Source organism: Lycium ferocissimum, chromosome 6 (genome assembly GCF_029784015.1).
Source record: "Lycium ferocissimum isolate CSIRO_LF1 chromosome 6, AGI_CSIRO_Lferr_CH_V1, whole genome shotgun sequence".
In the NCBI taxonomy this organism is placed as follows: Eukaryota; Viridiplantae; Streptophyta; class Magnoliopsida; order Solanales; family Solanaceae; genus Lycium; species Lycium ferocissimum.
The window spans coordinates 49371981-49389988 of record NC_081347.1 but is presented as its reverse complement, the minus strand read 5'-3'; the positions used below and the strand labels follow the sequence as shown (position 1 = coordinate 49389988).

The 18008-nt window shown below is 36.1% G+C and overlaps 1 protein-coding gene across 1 annotated transcript; it reads left to right on the top strand.

Annotated features, from left to right (window-relative positions):
* Window positions 1-5581: 5581 nt before the first annotated feature.
* On the top strand, window positions 5582-10117 carry LOC132059758 (spermidine synthase 1). The gene is made up of 9 exons (XM_059452530.1): window positions 5582-5942; window positions 7387-7463; window positions 7543-7665; window positions 8239-8343; window positions 8636-8708; window positions 8814-8885; window positions 8964-9159; window positions 9654-9783; window positions 9924-10117. The coding sequence occupies exons 1-9, from the start codon at window positions 5786-5788 to the stop codon at window positions 9987-9989; spliced, it is 999 nt and encodes a 332-aa protein (XP_059308513.1). The 5' UTR covers window positions 5582-5785; the 3' UTR covers window positions 9990-10117.
* The last annotated feature ends 7891 nt before the right edge of the window (window positions 10118-18008 follow it).

Genomic DNA, 18008 nt, shown 5'->3' with positions numbered 1-18008 from the left:
CCACTAAGTCCATGTACCTGCTGTGGCGCACAGCCCGATCCAATAATCAATGTTTCGGAATGTGCAACCTGATCCCAGTCAGTGTTGCGGTACGTGCAACCCGATCCAAGTAAGTGTTGCGGCGCGCAACTCGATCCCAATTTATGAATGCATGATAACAGTGCCAACAAGAATAGATGAATCAATGGTGCCACACATAGACACATATCTCAATCACACTACCAATAGCATAACCTTTCTTTCCTTCCCAACAACCTCAATCATGAAAATTAAGTTTTTTGACACACAAGTAATCGCTAAGCATCAACTCTAGAATCAATCACGTGGTGACAAGCCAACAACTCACAAATAAGCAACAACTCAATAGAACATAATAAGGCGACAAACCATAATTAACAACAATACCAACCTAAGTATTCCATCCCAACTTCATACCCGAAGGTTTACATGCTTTCTCCAACAATCACTAACTCTACATATGATCTGCTAACCGAAGTCTAACAAAAAAGATAAGCCGTAATCTACTTGGAAAGCCGAACAGGAGCCACGAACCGTCACACCTTGGCCTTGCCCTTTCGTAGTGCCTCCAAGTACTCAAAGTCTATTCATAATCGAATTCTATATTAAAAACCACGCATAGCAACACCCATATTGCTATACTTCTAGTTAGGTCAAATTCTAACCCAAGGAATTTGAGAAAACGGGCCCACAAGGATAAAACGAGAAATTGAAAAATGGAACATACAATTCAAGCTCTAGGTGATCAAACCCACTAATCAATTGCTAAAACAACTCAAGATTAAGCCTAATTCAGATTTAAAGTAAAACTCCCAAATTAGGGTATAACCCTAATTCTTCAATCCTCAATTTAACCACTAATAATGGAAGAAATAAGCTTTAACAACAAGGAATTCATCAAATTCTATGGATATACTAGTCAATTTCACCATCAATTTCTATTTTAGAAGTCTAAACCCATTTCAAGAAATTTATCACAAGACTCATCATCTCCATTTTGATTCTAAGCATGAATTAGGGATCTAGGAAGGTAAATGATGAAGTCTAGGGTCATAGATCTTACCTACAAGAAGATTCAGTCCACAAGTTGATCAATTCTCCCAAAGAGTGCTTAGAAAGTGATGAAAAGAAGTGATAGGGTTTAAGGGTTTTAACTTGAGAAAAAGAAAATAATTCTGCCCGACATCGGCTGCAGCGGTCATGGGCTCGCTGCAGCGCATGCGCTATGGCGTCCAATGGACATCTACAGCGGCCCACTTATAAATTCCAAAGTCGCTGTAGCGGCAACCCTATCACATCGCGAGCCCGCTACAGCTGTTGGTCGACCGCTATGGCGGCTCGCCACAATTATACTACGATTGCTATAGCCGTCGCCTTATTACGCATTGGTAGGTTAAAGCGCGGTTCGTGCCGCACAAGCGACACCGACACGTAATGGTACTGGTTTTTGAAATCTCCAACCCGAAATTCGACTATCACCCGAGGCCCCACAAATACAAAACAAACATGCAAACACACATAAAAACGCGCTACAAACTCAACCGTAGCCTCGTATTTCCCAACGGAGGTCTATTTGACCAAGTCAAGCCCCAATGGCCTAAAGTCAAGTTTTCAACCCAAGTTCCAAAACGCTCCCAATTGCATTGGGAACCGAACCGAACCGAACACACTACCAAGTCATAAATGACCATCCGGACCTCTCGGAATCGACGAAATTTTGAAAAAGGTCCGTTTACCCAAAAGTCAACTTTGGTCAAACGAATTCCACTTTAAGGCTCAAACCTCCAAAAGTCACTCCAAAACCCGCCCGATGACCTCGGGAAAGGGTCAATAGGGGTAAAAGGGTCATTAGCACTATAACGATCAATCGAATCGTTACAAAGGCCTTCTAGTAGTGTATTAATTTTGTTATGAACTATGATTTGCTCATTTGATAAGATTGTACAAGACTTGGGAAAGTTTTGATGGTTCTCACAACTTGTGGAGTTTTTATGTCTATAAGAAAAATTATAACTTAAGAAATCCAAGTTGCATATCCAAACAAAACTTTCATCATGATTTCAAATCATGTCCAAGCTAAAACTAAGCGAATCAACAGGCTTCTAAGTCATTTTTTATTTACTAGTTTCTGAGCATGTGCTTTAACCAATTCGTTTTACTTTTTTATTTCTCTTTACATTGTTATTGTCTTCTCCTTTCCATGGAGGATCTTAATAATGACTTTTAATAATCGTGTGTGTATACATGTCTATATTTCTAGGATGAGACATCTAAGAAACTTTCCAAATAATATAAGATCTCAACTATGTGTATAGCATTATAAATTATAAAATATAGGCAAAAGTCATAGATAGCCCCTAAACTTTGCCACATTTTCCTCTCGGGGTACCTAAACCTAAGCAAGATTGTACCTGTACCTAAATCACCAAATTTGATCCCATTGTGTACCTTTTTCACAATAATCAAGAAATTATAAGAGTGTATTACACTCTCCACGCGTGTAACTTTGTCAAATGAAAACGTGACACGTGGCGGTGGGGGGGGGGGTCCATAATAATAATTAAAAAATAAATTATACAACCCCTCCAAACTTCATCTCCTCGCCCCCCCCCCCCCCCCCCCCCCCCCCCCCACGCCCAACCGCCGTCCCCCCACCCCACCAATAATTTATTCCCCTTTTCGTCTCTTATTTAGGTCTATCAATGTCTTTAAATAAGATGACCAATGGAAGGTGAGATAAAAAAAAAGTCATAGTAATGGTGAATCCCCATTTTTCTGGTGAATAAGATGGTAATGTTACTTTTCAGATCTAAAAAGGACAAAGAAAATGGTGGTAAGAAATAACATCCAATTCATAAATTAATTTTATATAAATAATTAAAAGAAATGAAGTGTTATAATGAAGAAGAAGAAGAGAAAAAAAAAAAAAGGAAGAAGAAGAATAAGAAAAGAGGAGAACGTACAGTGGAGTGGCGAAAGGGAAGGGGTGTACAGTGGAGTGGGCGAAAGGGAAGGGATGGGGTGGGGTCAGGGGACAGAAGCGGGGGGGGGGGGGGGGGGGGGGCAGGTGGGTTATTTTTTATTTATTTATCTATTAAATTTTATTTAAAAGAAGTAAAAATTTAATCAAAAAAAAATTTAAGGAAAAAAAGGGCTGTCCACGCGCCTAACAAAAAGTGGACCTAATTGTTGCGCCACGTAGGCAAAAGGTACCCAATAGGATCGAATTTGAATCACAGGTTTTAGGTACTAATAGACAATCCCCAAGACTGGTAGAAAAATATGGCAAGTTTTTTAAATTTATCTATGACTTTTGCCTAAAATATATCACACGGAGAAAAAGAGGTAATACTGTGGAGTAACCTAATTTATCTAACAAGAGAATGTGGAAAGGGCCGGTAAAAGGAAGATGGGAGTAACAAATCAATAATAGGAAATGTTCAAGTTTGCCTAGCTTGAATGTGTATTTTTACTAGTAACCATTATTACATAGCAAGCGAATTATCAGAAAAACTAGTATGTGTTTTATTTTTTAAAATGAATATTTTTACATGCGCTTCTTCGCTGGAAAGACAAATCATACATATTTAATAGCAAATACAATAATTTAAAATATGCACTCTGAGAAAATAAAACGGCCCAAATATACTCCTGACAATTAAAAGATCCAAATATACTTTAAACAATTTTAAAGTCCAAATATGCCCAGGCTTCCACTATTAGTGTGAAGGGTGTATTTGGAACTTTTTAATCGTTCAAAGGGTCTATTTTAGATGAAAAATAATGTTGGAAGAATTTAGGAACCATAAGCTAACAAAGAGAAAATATAAAATAAATCATGCTAAAGATACTTTTGATCCTTTTCTGTAAAATACTCACTCTGATTTAATTTGTTTGGCTTACTTGTCTTTTTAATCCGTTTAAAAAAGAATATTTCTTTCCTTTTTAGACAACTCTTTAACTCTAACTTTCAACATGACATGTCTAAGATCAAAAGATTAAAGAACATTTTGATAAATTCTACATATTTTAATTTAAAACCACAATTAAAAAGTCTTCTTTAAATTTTTAAACCCCGTATCAAATCAAAACCAGACTAATAAATTAAAACGGAGTGAGTAAGATCACACGGTTCAATTTGACCAATTCCAAGAAAACAAGATACTACTAATACTGTAGAGTAACCTAAATTACCCAAGAAGAAAATGTGAAAAGGGTTGCTAAAAAGTAGATGCCACCTATGACCTACCAAATTAAGATAAGATTACTCATGACAAATTGCGAGACCAAATCCCCACCACCGACCCCTCTTTTTTTCTTATTTTTACCTTTGCGTCTGTGTGGAGTTTGTGAGTGGGCGCAATGCCCAACGCTTTCACATCTAAACCTCATCATTTTATAATAATCACACCTCCATAATCTAAAATAGTACTCCGAAGCTTCAAAAAAGTGACAAACATTTATTTATTATAAAAAATTTCCTTGTTGTACTTTATACATTTGAACATTTCAAACTTATTTTAAAATTAAGAAATTAATGGACGCAAATCCATGCTGAAAATTACTCCATGCATTCCCTTTTACCCCCACCAACACTTTGTTTTTAGGCAGTTTAAATTAGTTGACACTTATGTTTGAAATTATTTTTGTTTTTATATTCATATTTTTAATTGTAGTTTAATCAGCTCTCTATCCTAATTTATGGGACATCTTTTCCTTTATAAATTGTCCAAAAAATAATATCACATTTCTATAATTAGAAATAATTTAACTTTAAAATTACCCTTTTTTCCATAATGAAATTATTTATAGTCACACAAATGGCTAAGGATTGTTTTAGATCACAAATTTTAAAAGTCTTTTTTTCAAGTTAAACGGTACCACATAATTGGGATGGAGAGAGTAATATATCCACAAGATTTTAAGATACATTCATCTATCTTAGCCCTAATGGACATGGTTACCTGGTACGTGTTGCTTGAGAGGTGATGGCTATCTCGTGAAATTAGTTCAGTGCGCATAAGCTGGCTCGAACACCACAGTTATAAAAAAGAAAGATATTGAGATACTTTTGGTGTATGTTTTTCAAGTGTTTGCATGTAAATTAAAGTATCTACAAATAATACTCCGTCCGTTCACTTTTAATTGTTTAGTATTCTAAAAATAAATTTTCATTTTTACCTGTCACTTTTAGTATATCAAGAGAAGATAATTTCTTTTTTCCTTTTTTACCCATAGTATTAATTAAATACTCACTTCAAATCATTTTTTAAATTCAATAAAAATATGCACCAATTAATATGAGTACATTGGTAAATTATGAATTTCATTTATTATTTTTTAAAGGTGTATAAAGTAGAAAGTGGACAAGTAAAAGTGAGGGAGGGAGTACATAAGAGATCCTTCTTCTATTCAAATTTATAAGTGGTCGTAAAAGACCATTTCGTCAATTTTATTATTAGCGAAAGAAAATCCTAATGTTTACGTTCTAATATAATTTGTGCATTAATCGATGACCCCTAAATCCTAATGTTGGATCCGCGCCGAATTATAAATAGCCCGTGAACTGAGTGAGCTGAAAAATACGGGTGAGTCCAAAAAGGAAGAGGAAACAATCATCGCGTCTTTCCTAAGCATATTGTTACTCCAAAGTAGAGTCAATATTTGTGCGGTCACACACACTTGAGTTGAGCATCCCTCAATCAGGGCTAGCAAGGGTTACGTACCCAATTCTTTTACCTTATACTCGTATAAATAGGAAGCAAAAATGGCAAACGAGAGCAGCGCGAGTGAATTAATATTGCCTGTGAAGAGAGCAAGGGAGGAGGAGGAGAAAATGGAGGAAGTCAATAATAACAATGAATCACCCTACATTTCTTCTATCTTGCCTGGATGGTTCTCTGAGATTAGCCCGCTTTGGCCTGGTCAGTCTCTCTTTCCCTTTTTCCTTCTTATGTATGCATTTCCCACATAATAGGAAAAAGGATTGTGTTTACATATATGATACAAGTTTTATATTTATTGAATAACGTGAAAATGATATTGACGCTTCATATCATCAATTGCTACGAGTTTAAGATTGAGGTGTAGTTGTTCTTATTTACGAATCTAAGGGGTCGTTTGGTAGTGTATTAGTAATGTTGGATTAGTTATGCTGACATTAAGACCAGTTCTGTCTTTAACCATGTTTATACATGTATTAATGACCCTTGTATTGCTAATACCACGATTTGCTATGTATAAGAATTGAAGATGGGTATAAGTCATGCATTAGTTATACAACACTACCTAATAGGGGATTAATAATACCAAAGCTAATACATGTATGATTTTCTCTTATACATCCTACCAAATGACCCCTAAGTGCACGCATTTTACTACTTATGCTTTTTGGAATGTAAACCTGTTTTTTTTTTTGGGCTAATGTCTGCAATTGTTTTTTTTTATCTTTTGGTGAGTTTTTAGTATTTAGTAGATATGTATAAAGAGGCTTAAATCTTTTCTATATACATATGGTGTACTTACTGCTTATATGTTGGATCTATTTATGCATCTCGTAGACACACATTTTACTTAGTGAATTGATTTTGGAACAAAAACCTCTTTTTTGGGTGATTGTTTGCAGTTGCTTTTTGCCTTTCTGTGGGTTTTTAGTAATTGTAATGTTCTTGTTTTTTTGTTTCTAGTCCTTCCGCTTTTGCGTCTTTTAGAAAGATTTTAGCTTTGATAAATTCCGTGCATTGTCCTAGAATCTTTCCTGTGTATGATAAGCTTTTGGTTTATTGTTTTAGGTTTATGATTTCCTACTTTTGTGCGCATTTCCAAAACCACAGATCTTTTTAATGCTTTACTGTAACCTGTAAAATGAATGTTTTGGCTCTGCGAATTCAACTAAACTCAACTCAACCGCCCCTAGTTTCCAGGCTATACGAGTAGTTATCTGTTTTATTAAACATATGTATTAATTGTGCCCTACACTTAGTATTCAAAGGATAGATCATTATTTGACTATTTTTACCTGACCGTCAACTTACTGCAACCGCAAGCTTGAAATCAGCTATGTTTTACGAATATCACATAGGTGGAGTTGTTTTCACTCTGTAGATTAGTAACATAATTTTTCTATATGATGAATATATCAGTTTTCGTTCCTCTATAATATATGTGGAAGATTCTGAAACTCATTTATTTTTATTAACACTTCTTAATTTCTAAAGCTTCGGAGTCATAATATGTTGTGTCAGTATAATTTGTGGACCTACATTGAGAAATACTCATTAGTCAGTTCAGGTGATGAATGTCTTAACCTTCTTATGATTTCCATAATTATGGGACAAATTAGTTTTGAAGTTGGAAATCTATATGCAGGGGAAGCACACTCATTGAAGGTTGAAAAGATATTATTTCAGGGGAAGTCAGATTACCAAAATATCATGGTTTTTCAGGTAATTGCATTATGCATTAAGGTTTGAGTTTTTTCCTGTCTAATTTGATGCTAATTCTGTAAGTCTATTTTTGCTGCAGTCATCAACTTATGGAAAGGTGCTTATTTTGGATGGTGTGATACAACTCACAGAGCGGGATGAATGTGCTTACCAAGAAATGATCACTCATCTCCCACTTTGCTCAATTCCAAACCCCAAAAAGGTCCATTACTCAATAGTGAAACTTAACATCTCAGTATAAAATAGAAAATCATTGAGATTATGTATTTTGTGATGTTTATGTAATGTCGATCTTGAAATCTTTTGGCACTTTGCTAGTTTCCATTGACAATGGCACAAACCAAAATAAAAGAAGTTATATCCACATCTGCTTCTTAGTTTGTAGATAAGAAGTATAATGCTTGTGGTCAAGTCTCACTTCTCATATCTTGCAAACAACAGATATAAGTAATTAGCATGCTCTCAGACACAAACTTCTTTCCTATTAAACTTACTATATGTATTAATTCTTGCATCCTATTTTTCTGTGGCTTTGCCTAGTAATTTCATTTTATAGTAAGTCTATAAGCATGTTCTTACGTGCTATAATCTTGGTTTTCTGACGGACCTAAGTTAAAAGGGAAGGAGAACTTGCAAGTGGGAAGACTGCCTGCCGTTACTAAGAATCATGCGTACTGCATACATCCTTATTTTTGCCAAAAGATACTTTATGGAATTAGAGATTAATGTCTTCTTACTTTTATGCCACACTTCAACCTTGATTTTCTTACTTTAGGTGTTGGTTATTGGAGGAGGTGATGGTGGTGTCTTGCGTGAGGTGTCTCGGCATTCTTCTGTTGAACAGATAGACATATGTGAGATTGACAAGATGGTAATTGATGTAAGTCAGCTGGCTTCTTCATTCTTTTACTTAAAGTTGTACCTTCCCTTGTTTTCTCGTATCTCCACTAAGGGTAGAGAAAAATTGTTGAACTTGGTAAGTGTAAAGATTGTACACGTCTGTTTTCCAGTACCCTGTGGCATATTTGGTCTTGATGTGGAAGATACTACGGAAGTTATCCCTTTCTATGATCCCTGTAGTTCATTGCTCATCAGTTTCCTCAGAAATTTTGATTTGGTGGAGCATTGCTAACATAAAGCAACGATCTCATAGTTTCTTTTTCTTTTTTCAGGTTTCTAAACAATTTTTCCCTAATGTAGCTATAGGATATGAGGATCCCCGAGTTAAACTCCATGTTGGTGATGGTATGGTCTGAGAAGATGACATAACTAATTTCTTTTTGTTGTTTTTTTGTACATTTATCAATTACGTGATCATGGGCTTTTCGTTTTCCTCTCCCATTTCTACAGGAGTTGCATTTTTGAAAAATGTTCCAGAAGGAACTTATGATGCAGTAATAGTGGATTCCTCTGACCCTATAGGTAATGTAATCCATTTACTTTTCTATTGCCTCTGTCGTAGGAATTTCATCTCTTAAATTAATCTTCCTTTAACTCCAGGTCCAGCCCAAGAGTTGTTCGAAAAGCCTTTCTTTGAATCCGTAGCAAGGGCTCTGCGTCCTGGAGGTGTGGTCTGTACGCAGGCGGAGAGCATATGGCTTCACATGCACATAATTGAAGATATTGTGGCAAACTGCTGCCAGATCTTCAAAGGTTCAGTCAACTATGCCTGGACCACTGTTCCTACTTATCCAAGGTATACTTTCTAGATATATTCTGATATGTGTGCATTATTTTGTTATTCTGGTTTGTCATTCATGCCTTTTAATGTTTTTTTTTTTTTTTTTTTTTTTTTTTTTTTGGGATAATTACATTTTTTGGACTGACCTAAAAAATAATGGCCAGCTAATGTATATGCTTTGTATATTAATTAGTAAATATGCATAAATATACATATAATGTGCATATATATACATGTTATATACATAATCAGGGTATATGTTTTGGATACCTTTGGTTAGCGCCTGTAATTACTTTCGGCCGGCTGGCCATAAATGAAAAAAAAAAAAACACACACACACATACTTTTTTCTGGTTTATTTTGGATGCTGGGGGTAACTGAGAATACTTACTGTTCCTTAACCCACCAAAAAAAAAAAAAAAAAACTGAGAATACTTACTGTTGACGTACTGGATACTCTGATGCAGTACTGATCCCAATTTGGGTCGTTTGCCTGTCTTTTGTTTCAGTGGTGTTATTGGTTTCATGCTTTGCTCTACTGAGGGACCTGCGGTTGATTTCAAGAATCCAATTAACCCCATTGATGCTGATGATAGCCACACCAAAACTAGAGGACCCTTAAAGTTCTACAACTCTGAGGTATGATGTCATTCTGCTCTCTGGTTCTCTTTTCCAATGCCAATATGGCGCATTCGGACTCACTTCTTTACTACTTACTGTGCTTTTTTGACTTGTCCCTCTTCCCTTTTTTTTTTTTTTTTTTTAATTCTTGTCCCCAGATTCACTCTGCATCGTTCTGTTTGCCATCTTTCGCGAAGAGGGTGATTGAATCCAAAGCAAAATGAGTCCTTAGAGGAGCAGGATTTAGCTGTTTTTAGAACACCTCATTCCCATCCCATACAAGACAGGATCATCTAGCATTGGAAAATGAGTCCTTATGGGTTCTCAGTGGCTTATGACTGCCTTATTACTTTTGTTCTAGTTTTAGTAATCATCTTGAGCTCGACGATTGAAGTTTTTTTTTTACGGATTAATTGCACCTCTTTCTGTCCACTGATGATGCCACTATTATATGAAAATGTATGAGTCCGTTTGGTCAAGCTTCCAAGATCTGTTTGTATTGGGAAGCGTTTGGGAGTGTAATAGCTATTTTTAGCCAATTTTTTCAAGAAATGTTTTTGGACTTTCAAGATTTTTACCCACCATCGTCCATCTTAGTGGACGATTGAACATTTGTTCTTGTCTTTGCTCTTCCATCAAAGATTGCTGGTTGAGGTTCCGGCAAGTGCACAAATAGGTGCCCGGAGCAACAGTGTTAAACAATAGTCGAGAATTACAAAGTATTTATTCTTTAGCCGCCTCAAAATTAAATTTTTGACTTGCGGACTGAAGTTGAAAATCTGGGTCTGAAGTTGGGGACTGTCAGACCTAATTTCAAACGGGCAATTCACAAGAATGCCCTTATTTTGGGGTGCTCTTTAATTTTTTTTCCATTAAATTGGTGGTCTTTTAACTTTTACCCTTCGTTAGAACCTCTTGGTTTCAGATTTGAACTCCTGCTCAAAAATTTAAAAAAATTCGTAAGGCAGAGTTTTGCATGCTTCAGGCAGAGTTTCAAACTCTACCTATTTTGCCTTAGAATTCAGACTTAAGGTAGAGTTTTGAAGATAAATTTCACGCTCAAGGAATTCAAACCTTACAAAAAATTCTTTTTTTTTTTTTTTACCGAGTTTAGTACAACCTAACCCGGCAGATTAGGCGAAAGGCAAATGTTAAAGACCACCAATTCGAGGGACAAAAATTAAAGACCACCCCAAAAGAAGGACAATCCGCGCAAAAAAATGGTTGGCAGTGTCGAACTTTAAATATTTGATTTGAAATTAGAGTTTGCAGTCCCAACATAAAATCCATACATCCGAAGTTTTAAAATTTCCAGCCCAAAAGGGATGAAGTTGGAGGGGCAATTTGCAGGATTGCCCTTCGCTGGAGGTGATCTTTAATTTTTACCCCTCAAAATGGCGGTCTTTAAAATTTGCCCTTCCGACGAAATGCCCTTCAAGTGTAATTTGTACGGGCGCAGTGTCGAATTCGACCTGCCTTATGAAGGCATACGCTCGCGCCCATGCGCAAATTCTCGAAAAGGCTCATTTGCATGGACAGATTTGTAAAAATTCTGCCTCGCGAAATTTTGGCTTGCGAATTTTTTTTTTTTTTAACTGAGCTGGGGTTCGAACCCACAACCTTAGGGTGTTAGGCGAAGGGCAATACTTAAAGACCACCAATTTGAAGGGCAAAAATTAAAGACCACCCCAAATGAAGGGCAATACGCACAAAAAAAAAGAAGTTGGAGACTAATGACCTTTTTTTTTTTCTTTTTTTTTTTTTTTTGCAGATTATGCTTCTTTTGGGGTGGTCTTTAATTTTTGTCCCTCAAATTAGTGGTATTTATTTTTTGCCCTTCACCTAACACTCCGAGGTTCTAGGTTCGAACCTTAGCTCAATAAAAAATAAAAAAAAAGTTTAATTTCGCAAGCGAGTTAATTCCGTGCGGCAGAATTTTGGCCAAAACTCAAGTTTGAAATTCGGCCCGCAAGCCTAACTTTGGCCCGAATAAGCTTAACTTTGTTACAAAAAGCTGCCATGCAATTTTTTTTTTTTTTTTACTGAATCGAGGTTCGAACCCAAATATCATGATATTAAGCGAAGGATAAAAATTAAAGACCGGACAAAATTAAAGACCATCCCAAAAGAAAAAAGAAGGACATTCCTGCCAATTGCCCGTCTAACTTCAGCCCAAAAGGAAAAAGAAGATGCTGATCACGCCTCAGAAACACCAACATTGCTCTCTTATTTGCGTTCAAAATTTGATTTGAGTTCCAAAGGGGAAAATTTTGTTTTAGCTATTAATCTTGTTCTGGTTATGGAGCATTTGTGAACTGTAAAATAAAAAATAAACATATAGAAGAAACGACGTTGGTCGCCACAAGTGAGTATCAAACTCACGTTTTCTTATGTCGAGGTAACGTTCCTTGATTTGTTTTTAAAGCTTTGTTTGGATTTATAACCTGGGCAAATTATGTTTTACTGTATTTTATTGTTGTTTGTTATGACGAAAATATAATTAGTGTGTAATCTATATCTATATATAATTAAAAAGAGGATAGTTTGTAATAGCATTGTGACAAGTGGCAGCGTAACAGAATGCCATGTGTTACAATTAGTTTAGAAAATAGTTAATTAGTTATTAAGTAGTTATTAGTTAGTATTATTTAATAATTAATTATTTAATGTGGATTTAAAAACAAAATAACGTGGATTTAAAAAAAAAAATAACAGGGACAAAAACTTTCCAGATGGTGTGGACACAACTTCCACGTTTCAATTTTAAAAATTGGCAATTAATTTTCTATTAAATTCTAATGGGAAAAGGAAAAGGAAAAGGGGGAAATCAGAAAGAAGAAAAAAAAAAAAAGCCTACTCCTAAAGTAACCCACACTACTCCACGTTCCCATTCCTCATCTCCTGCACAAAATACCTTTCTCCATGAACCCTAAAATTAGGGATACCACGATCTTTAGTGTTTTCATAATGGAGCAGTTTACAAAGGTAATAAATCACGATGCAGCGGTTTGTCAACACTCATAATTCTTGACAGGAATCTTGAGTGTTCTCTGCAAAAAGCTCTCTTTGCACTAACAGGTTCTAACCAGAAGTAATCCAAGATTGGAAAAGGAAAAAGAAAAAGGTAACAAAAAAATTAATACTTTTCAATTGTGAATTTTTCGATTGCAAGAAGCTTCCAGAAAGCCTAATTTCCTTTACCTTCTAACAATATGTATTCTCATTTTCTTTTGTTAAAATTGTCTTCGTTTTCCAAATAAAATTGTTCAAAATTTCAAATCTTTGAATTGATCAAATAGTTTGTTTGTGGGGTTGTACTTAAAAGTTATAAAAGTAATAAATCAACCATAGTTTCTATTCCAGTTTTCCATTCACGTTTAAGAAATTTAGGAGACTAGCTAGCTGTCTGCAATTCAAAAGATTAGAAGGTCGTTGTATACTTCCCATTCAAATGTTATATTGTTTTCATTTTTTTCTCAGGAATAGTATTAGTATTCTCTGTGAGTTTTTCTATTCATTTGCTACAACTAATTGATTCTGATTAGGCTTTCTATACATGTTTCAGTTGTGTTGTATTCGCTCAAAATAACAGTATCGTTTTTTTCCTCTTTTCCCCTTTTCCTGCACTCTATAGTAGCATTCCGTATGTACTGATTCCATATTCACTGTGCCTTACACAATGTGTGCAATCTTTAACTACAATTATGTTATCAAAGCTTTCAATTCCCTTCAACTCCATCAAATTCAAAATAATATTTGGAGTCAGTCTACTAGCATCCAGAGTTGAAAGTGTCTTCAAAGATTGACAATAACCAGCTTTTTCTTGAATTTGTCAAGGTGCAGAGAACCGCTTTGAAGAGCTCCAAAGAGGGTGTAAAAGGCATGTTTGAATCAGAAAACAAAGAGGAAGAGAAGTGCAAAAACGCAATAGTGGTAAGTAACAATGTTAATTATGTGATAGATTCTTAGATTCTTGTGGTTACTCTATTCATAGCATCATGATTTCCTCCTAAGTTAAGTGGAGCAATGTAGAATACACAAAGAATCAAGCAACGTTCGCTTTGAATTGTTAATGTTGCACTTCAAGATAATATGATTTCCCTGGGAATTATGAAACATACTAAAAGCAGGGATCTACGGAAAAACTTAAAGAAGTTTCTCTTTCAATTTTGAATGGTTAATTTATTAGTAGGCAGCCTGAGCTTAAAACCGAACAATGAGAGGACTCTTGAAATTAGTTTTCTCACTCAATGGACATGTAAGTATCTACATATGCTATAAAATGTGCATTACTTAATTTAGCCGTGCAACTAAGATGACATAATTAGGGTACTGCTAATTCTGTTGGTTTGGTAATGTATAAAGTTTAATAAACTTCTTTGATGACGTGGGATCGGGGTGCAACAAAAATGATCGTAGTTAGCAAATGTTTTAAAGGATGTCGTATTTGAGGTATACTACAACTCTTTAGCAAAATAAGACCACCGACGTGTAAAATGTTATCATTAGCTCACTTATAGACCTTATAGATCAAGTCATGTTTAAAGAATAGTCAACCTGTCATGATCTAATCGATGTTTCGTACTTTTAGTGTCTTATTTAAGTATTTGTTGTAATATTTGTGTAGTCGGCCGCGGGGAGTGCTTTTGGAGACGTGCGGACCGATTGGTGATGGGCAAATACATATACTGGGGTTTACACACGAGTTGTTTCAATCGCTCCTCATTGGGATACTCTGCACGATATTAGTACTGGCAGTAAGAAATCATCAGGCCATTCTTTTCACAAACATCAAGGATTTACAACGAGCCATTGCTGACCTTGCTTGGCTTCTCGAAATAACCATGCTTCGTAACGTTGTTCACCGTAATATCAGGTGTTGCTTTTATTCTATTTTTACTATTTCTATTGTTGAAAGTGCCTTCGAGCTCGTTGCACGGGGCTTGCTTAGTGCGGGTTACCTCTTCTGTGTGGTTTGCGAGCTATCGTACACAAAGCCGGGTTTACCCCGTGCGCACCCGTATGGTAGCGGTCGGGGTTCCCATGTCATCAAAAAAAAAAAAAGTGCCTTCGTCGTTTTGTATTTCTTATTGTGATCTCGGCGGAAAATATTATTTTGCGCTGTTGCTATCGGAGGTGGATGGCAAGGTTTAGTGGCTTATATCAAATCGGGATCTTACTATGTTTCGGTATTCCTCTAGATATACTCGCTTATATGGCTAACTTGGGAGTCGTGGTAAATAAATTCATTCCGAAAGTTACATATGTATTAAGTATATCAAAGTGTAATCTCGATGCCGCATTTGTAAGCATCTTTACGGGAAACTACCGATGTTGAATAGGAAACACTTTGTCACTTTGTACTTTGCATCTCATAACTTTTTTCAACCAAAAGAATTATGAGAGAAATTTAATTTAGTCCAATTTTGGATTTTATCTTCAGGTCTATGGGAGGAAAGATCCACAAGCTCACAAGTTGGTAGTAAGAAAATTGGTTTATTGCAATTCACGTCTTTTGGAATTTCATATCTCAAAATGATGGCTTCTCATTTCTTCTCTCCTTCATAGGTACAGCCTGCTGTCTCTATTTACTGTTCATGTCTAATAAAGGTCCTTACAGTTTATTGCTTGTCACACCCTGATTTTCCTAGGGTGTGATGGGCACCCGACCCCGTGCTTGGAGCCGAGCGAACCCGCGGACTCTTATTACAGACATAACTCCTGAGACTCTTAATCAAACACAAATGACAATTTCGGAAATGGTTTTCGGACATACTTTTTTTTTTTTCTTCATAATTTTCAAATCAAACGAATCTAAAATACATGGAATTTATTACATAATACGTAACGACATATCGGCCGATGGAGCTGGATACAAAACCGATGTGTCGAACCCACGACTACGTCGCAAAGTCTCTAATGATAATCGTAACACATAACATGCATAATCGACTCGCGGCACTCAGAGCAAATGAGCTTGCCAATGCCGGAACATCTCTCCTACAAAAGCTCGTACTCATCCGGGTGTACCCGCGACATGAAACGCATGTCCGAAGAATGTGGGGTCGATAAGACGAATATGTACCGAGTATGTAAAGCATAGAGTCCAACAAACAGTAATATAACTAAATAGAGGATACGAAACATAAATGTAATAACGAGTATCGTAAATGCTTACTCATAAAACCTAACCAAATGATAGCGTAAAACATGCCATAGCCGGTCCCCATCATGGGACTCGGCAAACAGAAGGTGGTCGCCCCCGACACTGGCGCCACAACATATTATATCAAATCAGAAATGTGCACATATCATAGCATATCAAATGGCCATATCATATCATATCATATCGTAGCGTGTACATGGCACATACTCCACAACCCATGTACATATATACCGCCCTCACACGAGGCACGGCGAACAATGCAATGAATACGCGTGATAACATATCCCGGCCCGGGCTCAGTGAAGGAAGCATTGAGGCGTCCACGAGTGGAGTAGTGAGAAACTTATGCATCATAAAATATTTACAAAGACTCGACAGAGTAATCCGAGCGGCAGGTCATTTAGGAAAGAAATCAGACGATAATCATAGCACGTACCTTTTAACGCCGCGGGGAATTGTATCAAATTAAAACTTAGGGATTATTTGTGCATATGAAAATATAACACGTTACGAAATTCGATGGCATAATTCGAATGACGAATCATATAAAAGAAATTGAGCGGCAATCATAGTATATGTCTTTAGGATGTCGTGACTATTTGTGTCAAAATAATCTTTCGAAATCGTTTTCATATTTCAAACATATTACGACATTCAATAAAATAATTAAAACGACCGTCACATAGTAGTTGGAGAAAGTAGCCAAGAATTTTCTTCGAGTTTTCAAAAACAAGTCAATCGGAATAATACCAAAAAAAAACTCGGGAATAGTGGGCCCACCTCGTCAAAGGAGGTGGTAAACACATATTACGCATTTTAGGCTTCGTGACGCCACTTATAAGAGTTTTAGGCAGTTTGATTCAATTTGCAAAGTCTTGATATTTAAACAATTTTTTTCTAATTATTCACAAAATATTTAATTCAATTCTTCATCAATGAAAATATAAATTTGGACGAGATTCCAAAGAGTAAAGTTGCCCCCGAGATCCGAATTCAAACCTATTACATCTAGACAAGCCCAGAAGGAAGGGTGGCGCCTTACATACCTTTTTGGCTTTTTAACGATTGTTCAAACTCAAATCTCGTTTCCTCCAAAATCTGTAATTGGTCACAATTACCAAAGGTCAATTATAAAGTTTGGGAATTTGACTTTAAACCAATACTTGTCCACGTAAATTTGGCAAGATCTCCCCCATACATACCCACATCCCCGAGAATTTAACTCGGCCAAAATACCCGCAGCAACAACCACAAAGAATACCAACAACATCAAATGTCGATTCAAAACGCATTCTAACATAATTAGTCTTTTTTTCTACATAGTGCAACAACTTCCAATCTAACTTCGCACTTCCAAATCAATATCAACGTTTACATATTCATTTACTAATTTAAGATCGTCCAAACATAATTCAAGATCGTTTTTAAGCCATTTACATAATTTCCAACAATTTCCGCCGAACTACCCTTCACTCGAACCCTCCTAACTTTCAACAAAAACCTTACTAACTCGTTTCTATCATCCATAGTCATGAACTACACTAATAATCCGCATGTTATCTACATTATATACATAATTATAAGAAGCGACGATATAGTCGCATTAGCTTCCAAATCAGCCCACAACATTCCAACGTCAATTTTTAGTTGTTAAACTCTCATTTTCATCGTAAAATGCATAACCATATTAACTAACATGCCACATGAACATTGTTCCATCCCACTTACACATCACCTACGCACACGGCCTACACATTTCCACAACCACAACTACAATCATCAAACTTCCATTTTCAAGATAGAACTCACAACAACAACAACCCAAAACACCTAATCAAATAATTGAATCATGATCTTCCTACACACACACACATTCGGCCATGCACACACCCCACGGCCACATGCACACTTGTACTTCTTTTGTGAATTCTACTCATTTCTACATATTACAACATAAATGCAATCCTTCATAACATATAAAAAGGATTAAATCTTACCTTTCCTTCAAATTCACACTTGGCTAAGGCCGTGAAAACGACGAAACGGCGACCCATCTTCCGAAATAATTACATCACGT

What these genes read in the sequence shown, in the direction of transcription:
- LOC132059758 (XM_059452530.1), top strand. Translation starts at nt 5,786, where the DNA reads ATGGCAAACGAGAGCAGCGCGAGTGAATTAATATTGCCTGTGAAGAGA. An exon ending in TAAACTCCATGTTGGTGATG is followed by an intron (nt 8,709 to 8,813) that starts GTATGGTCTGAG and finishes CCATTTCTACAG; the next exon opens with GAGTTGCATTTTTGAAAAAT. An exon ending in ACTGTTCCTACTTATCCAAG is followed by an intron (nt 9,160 to 9,653) that starts GTATACTTTCTA and finishes CTTTTGTTTCAG; the next exon opens with TGGTGTTATTGGTTTCATGC.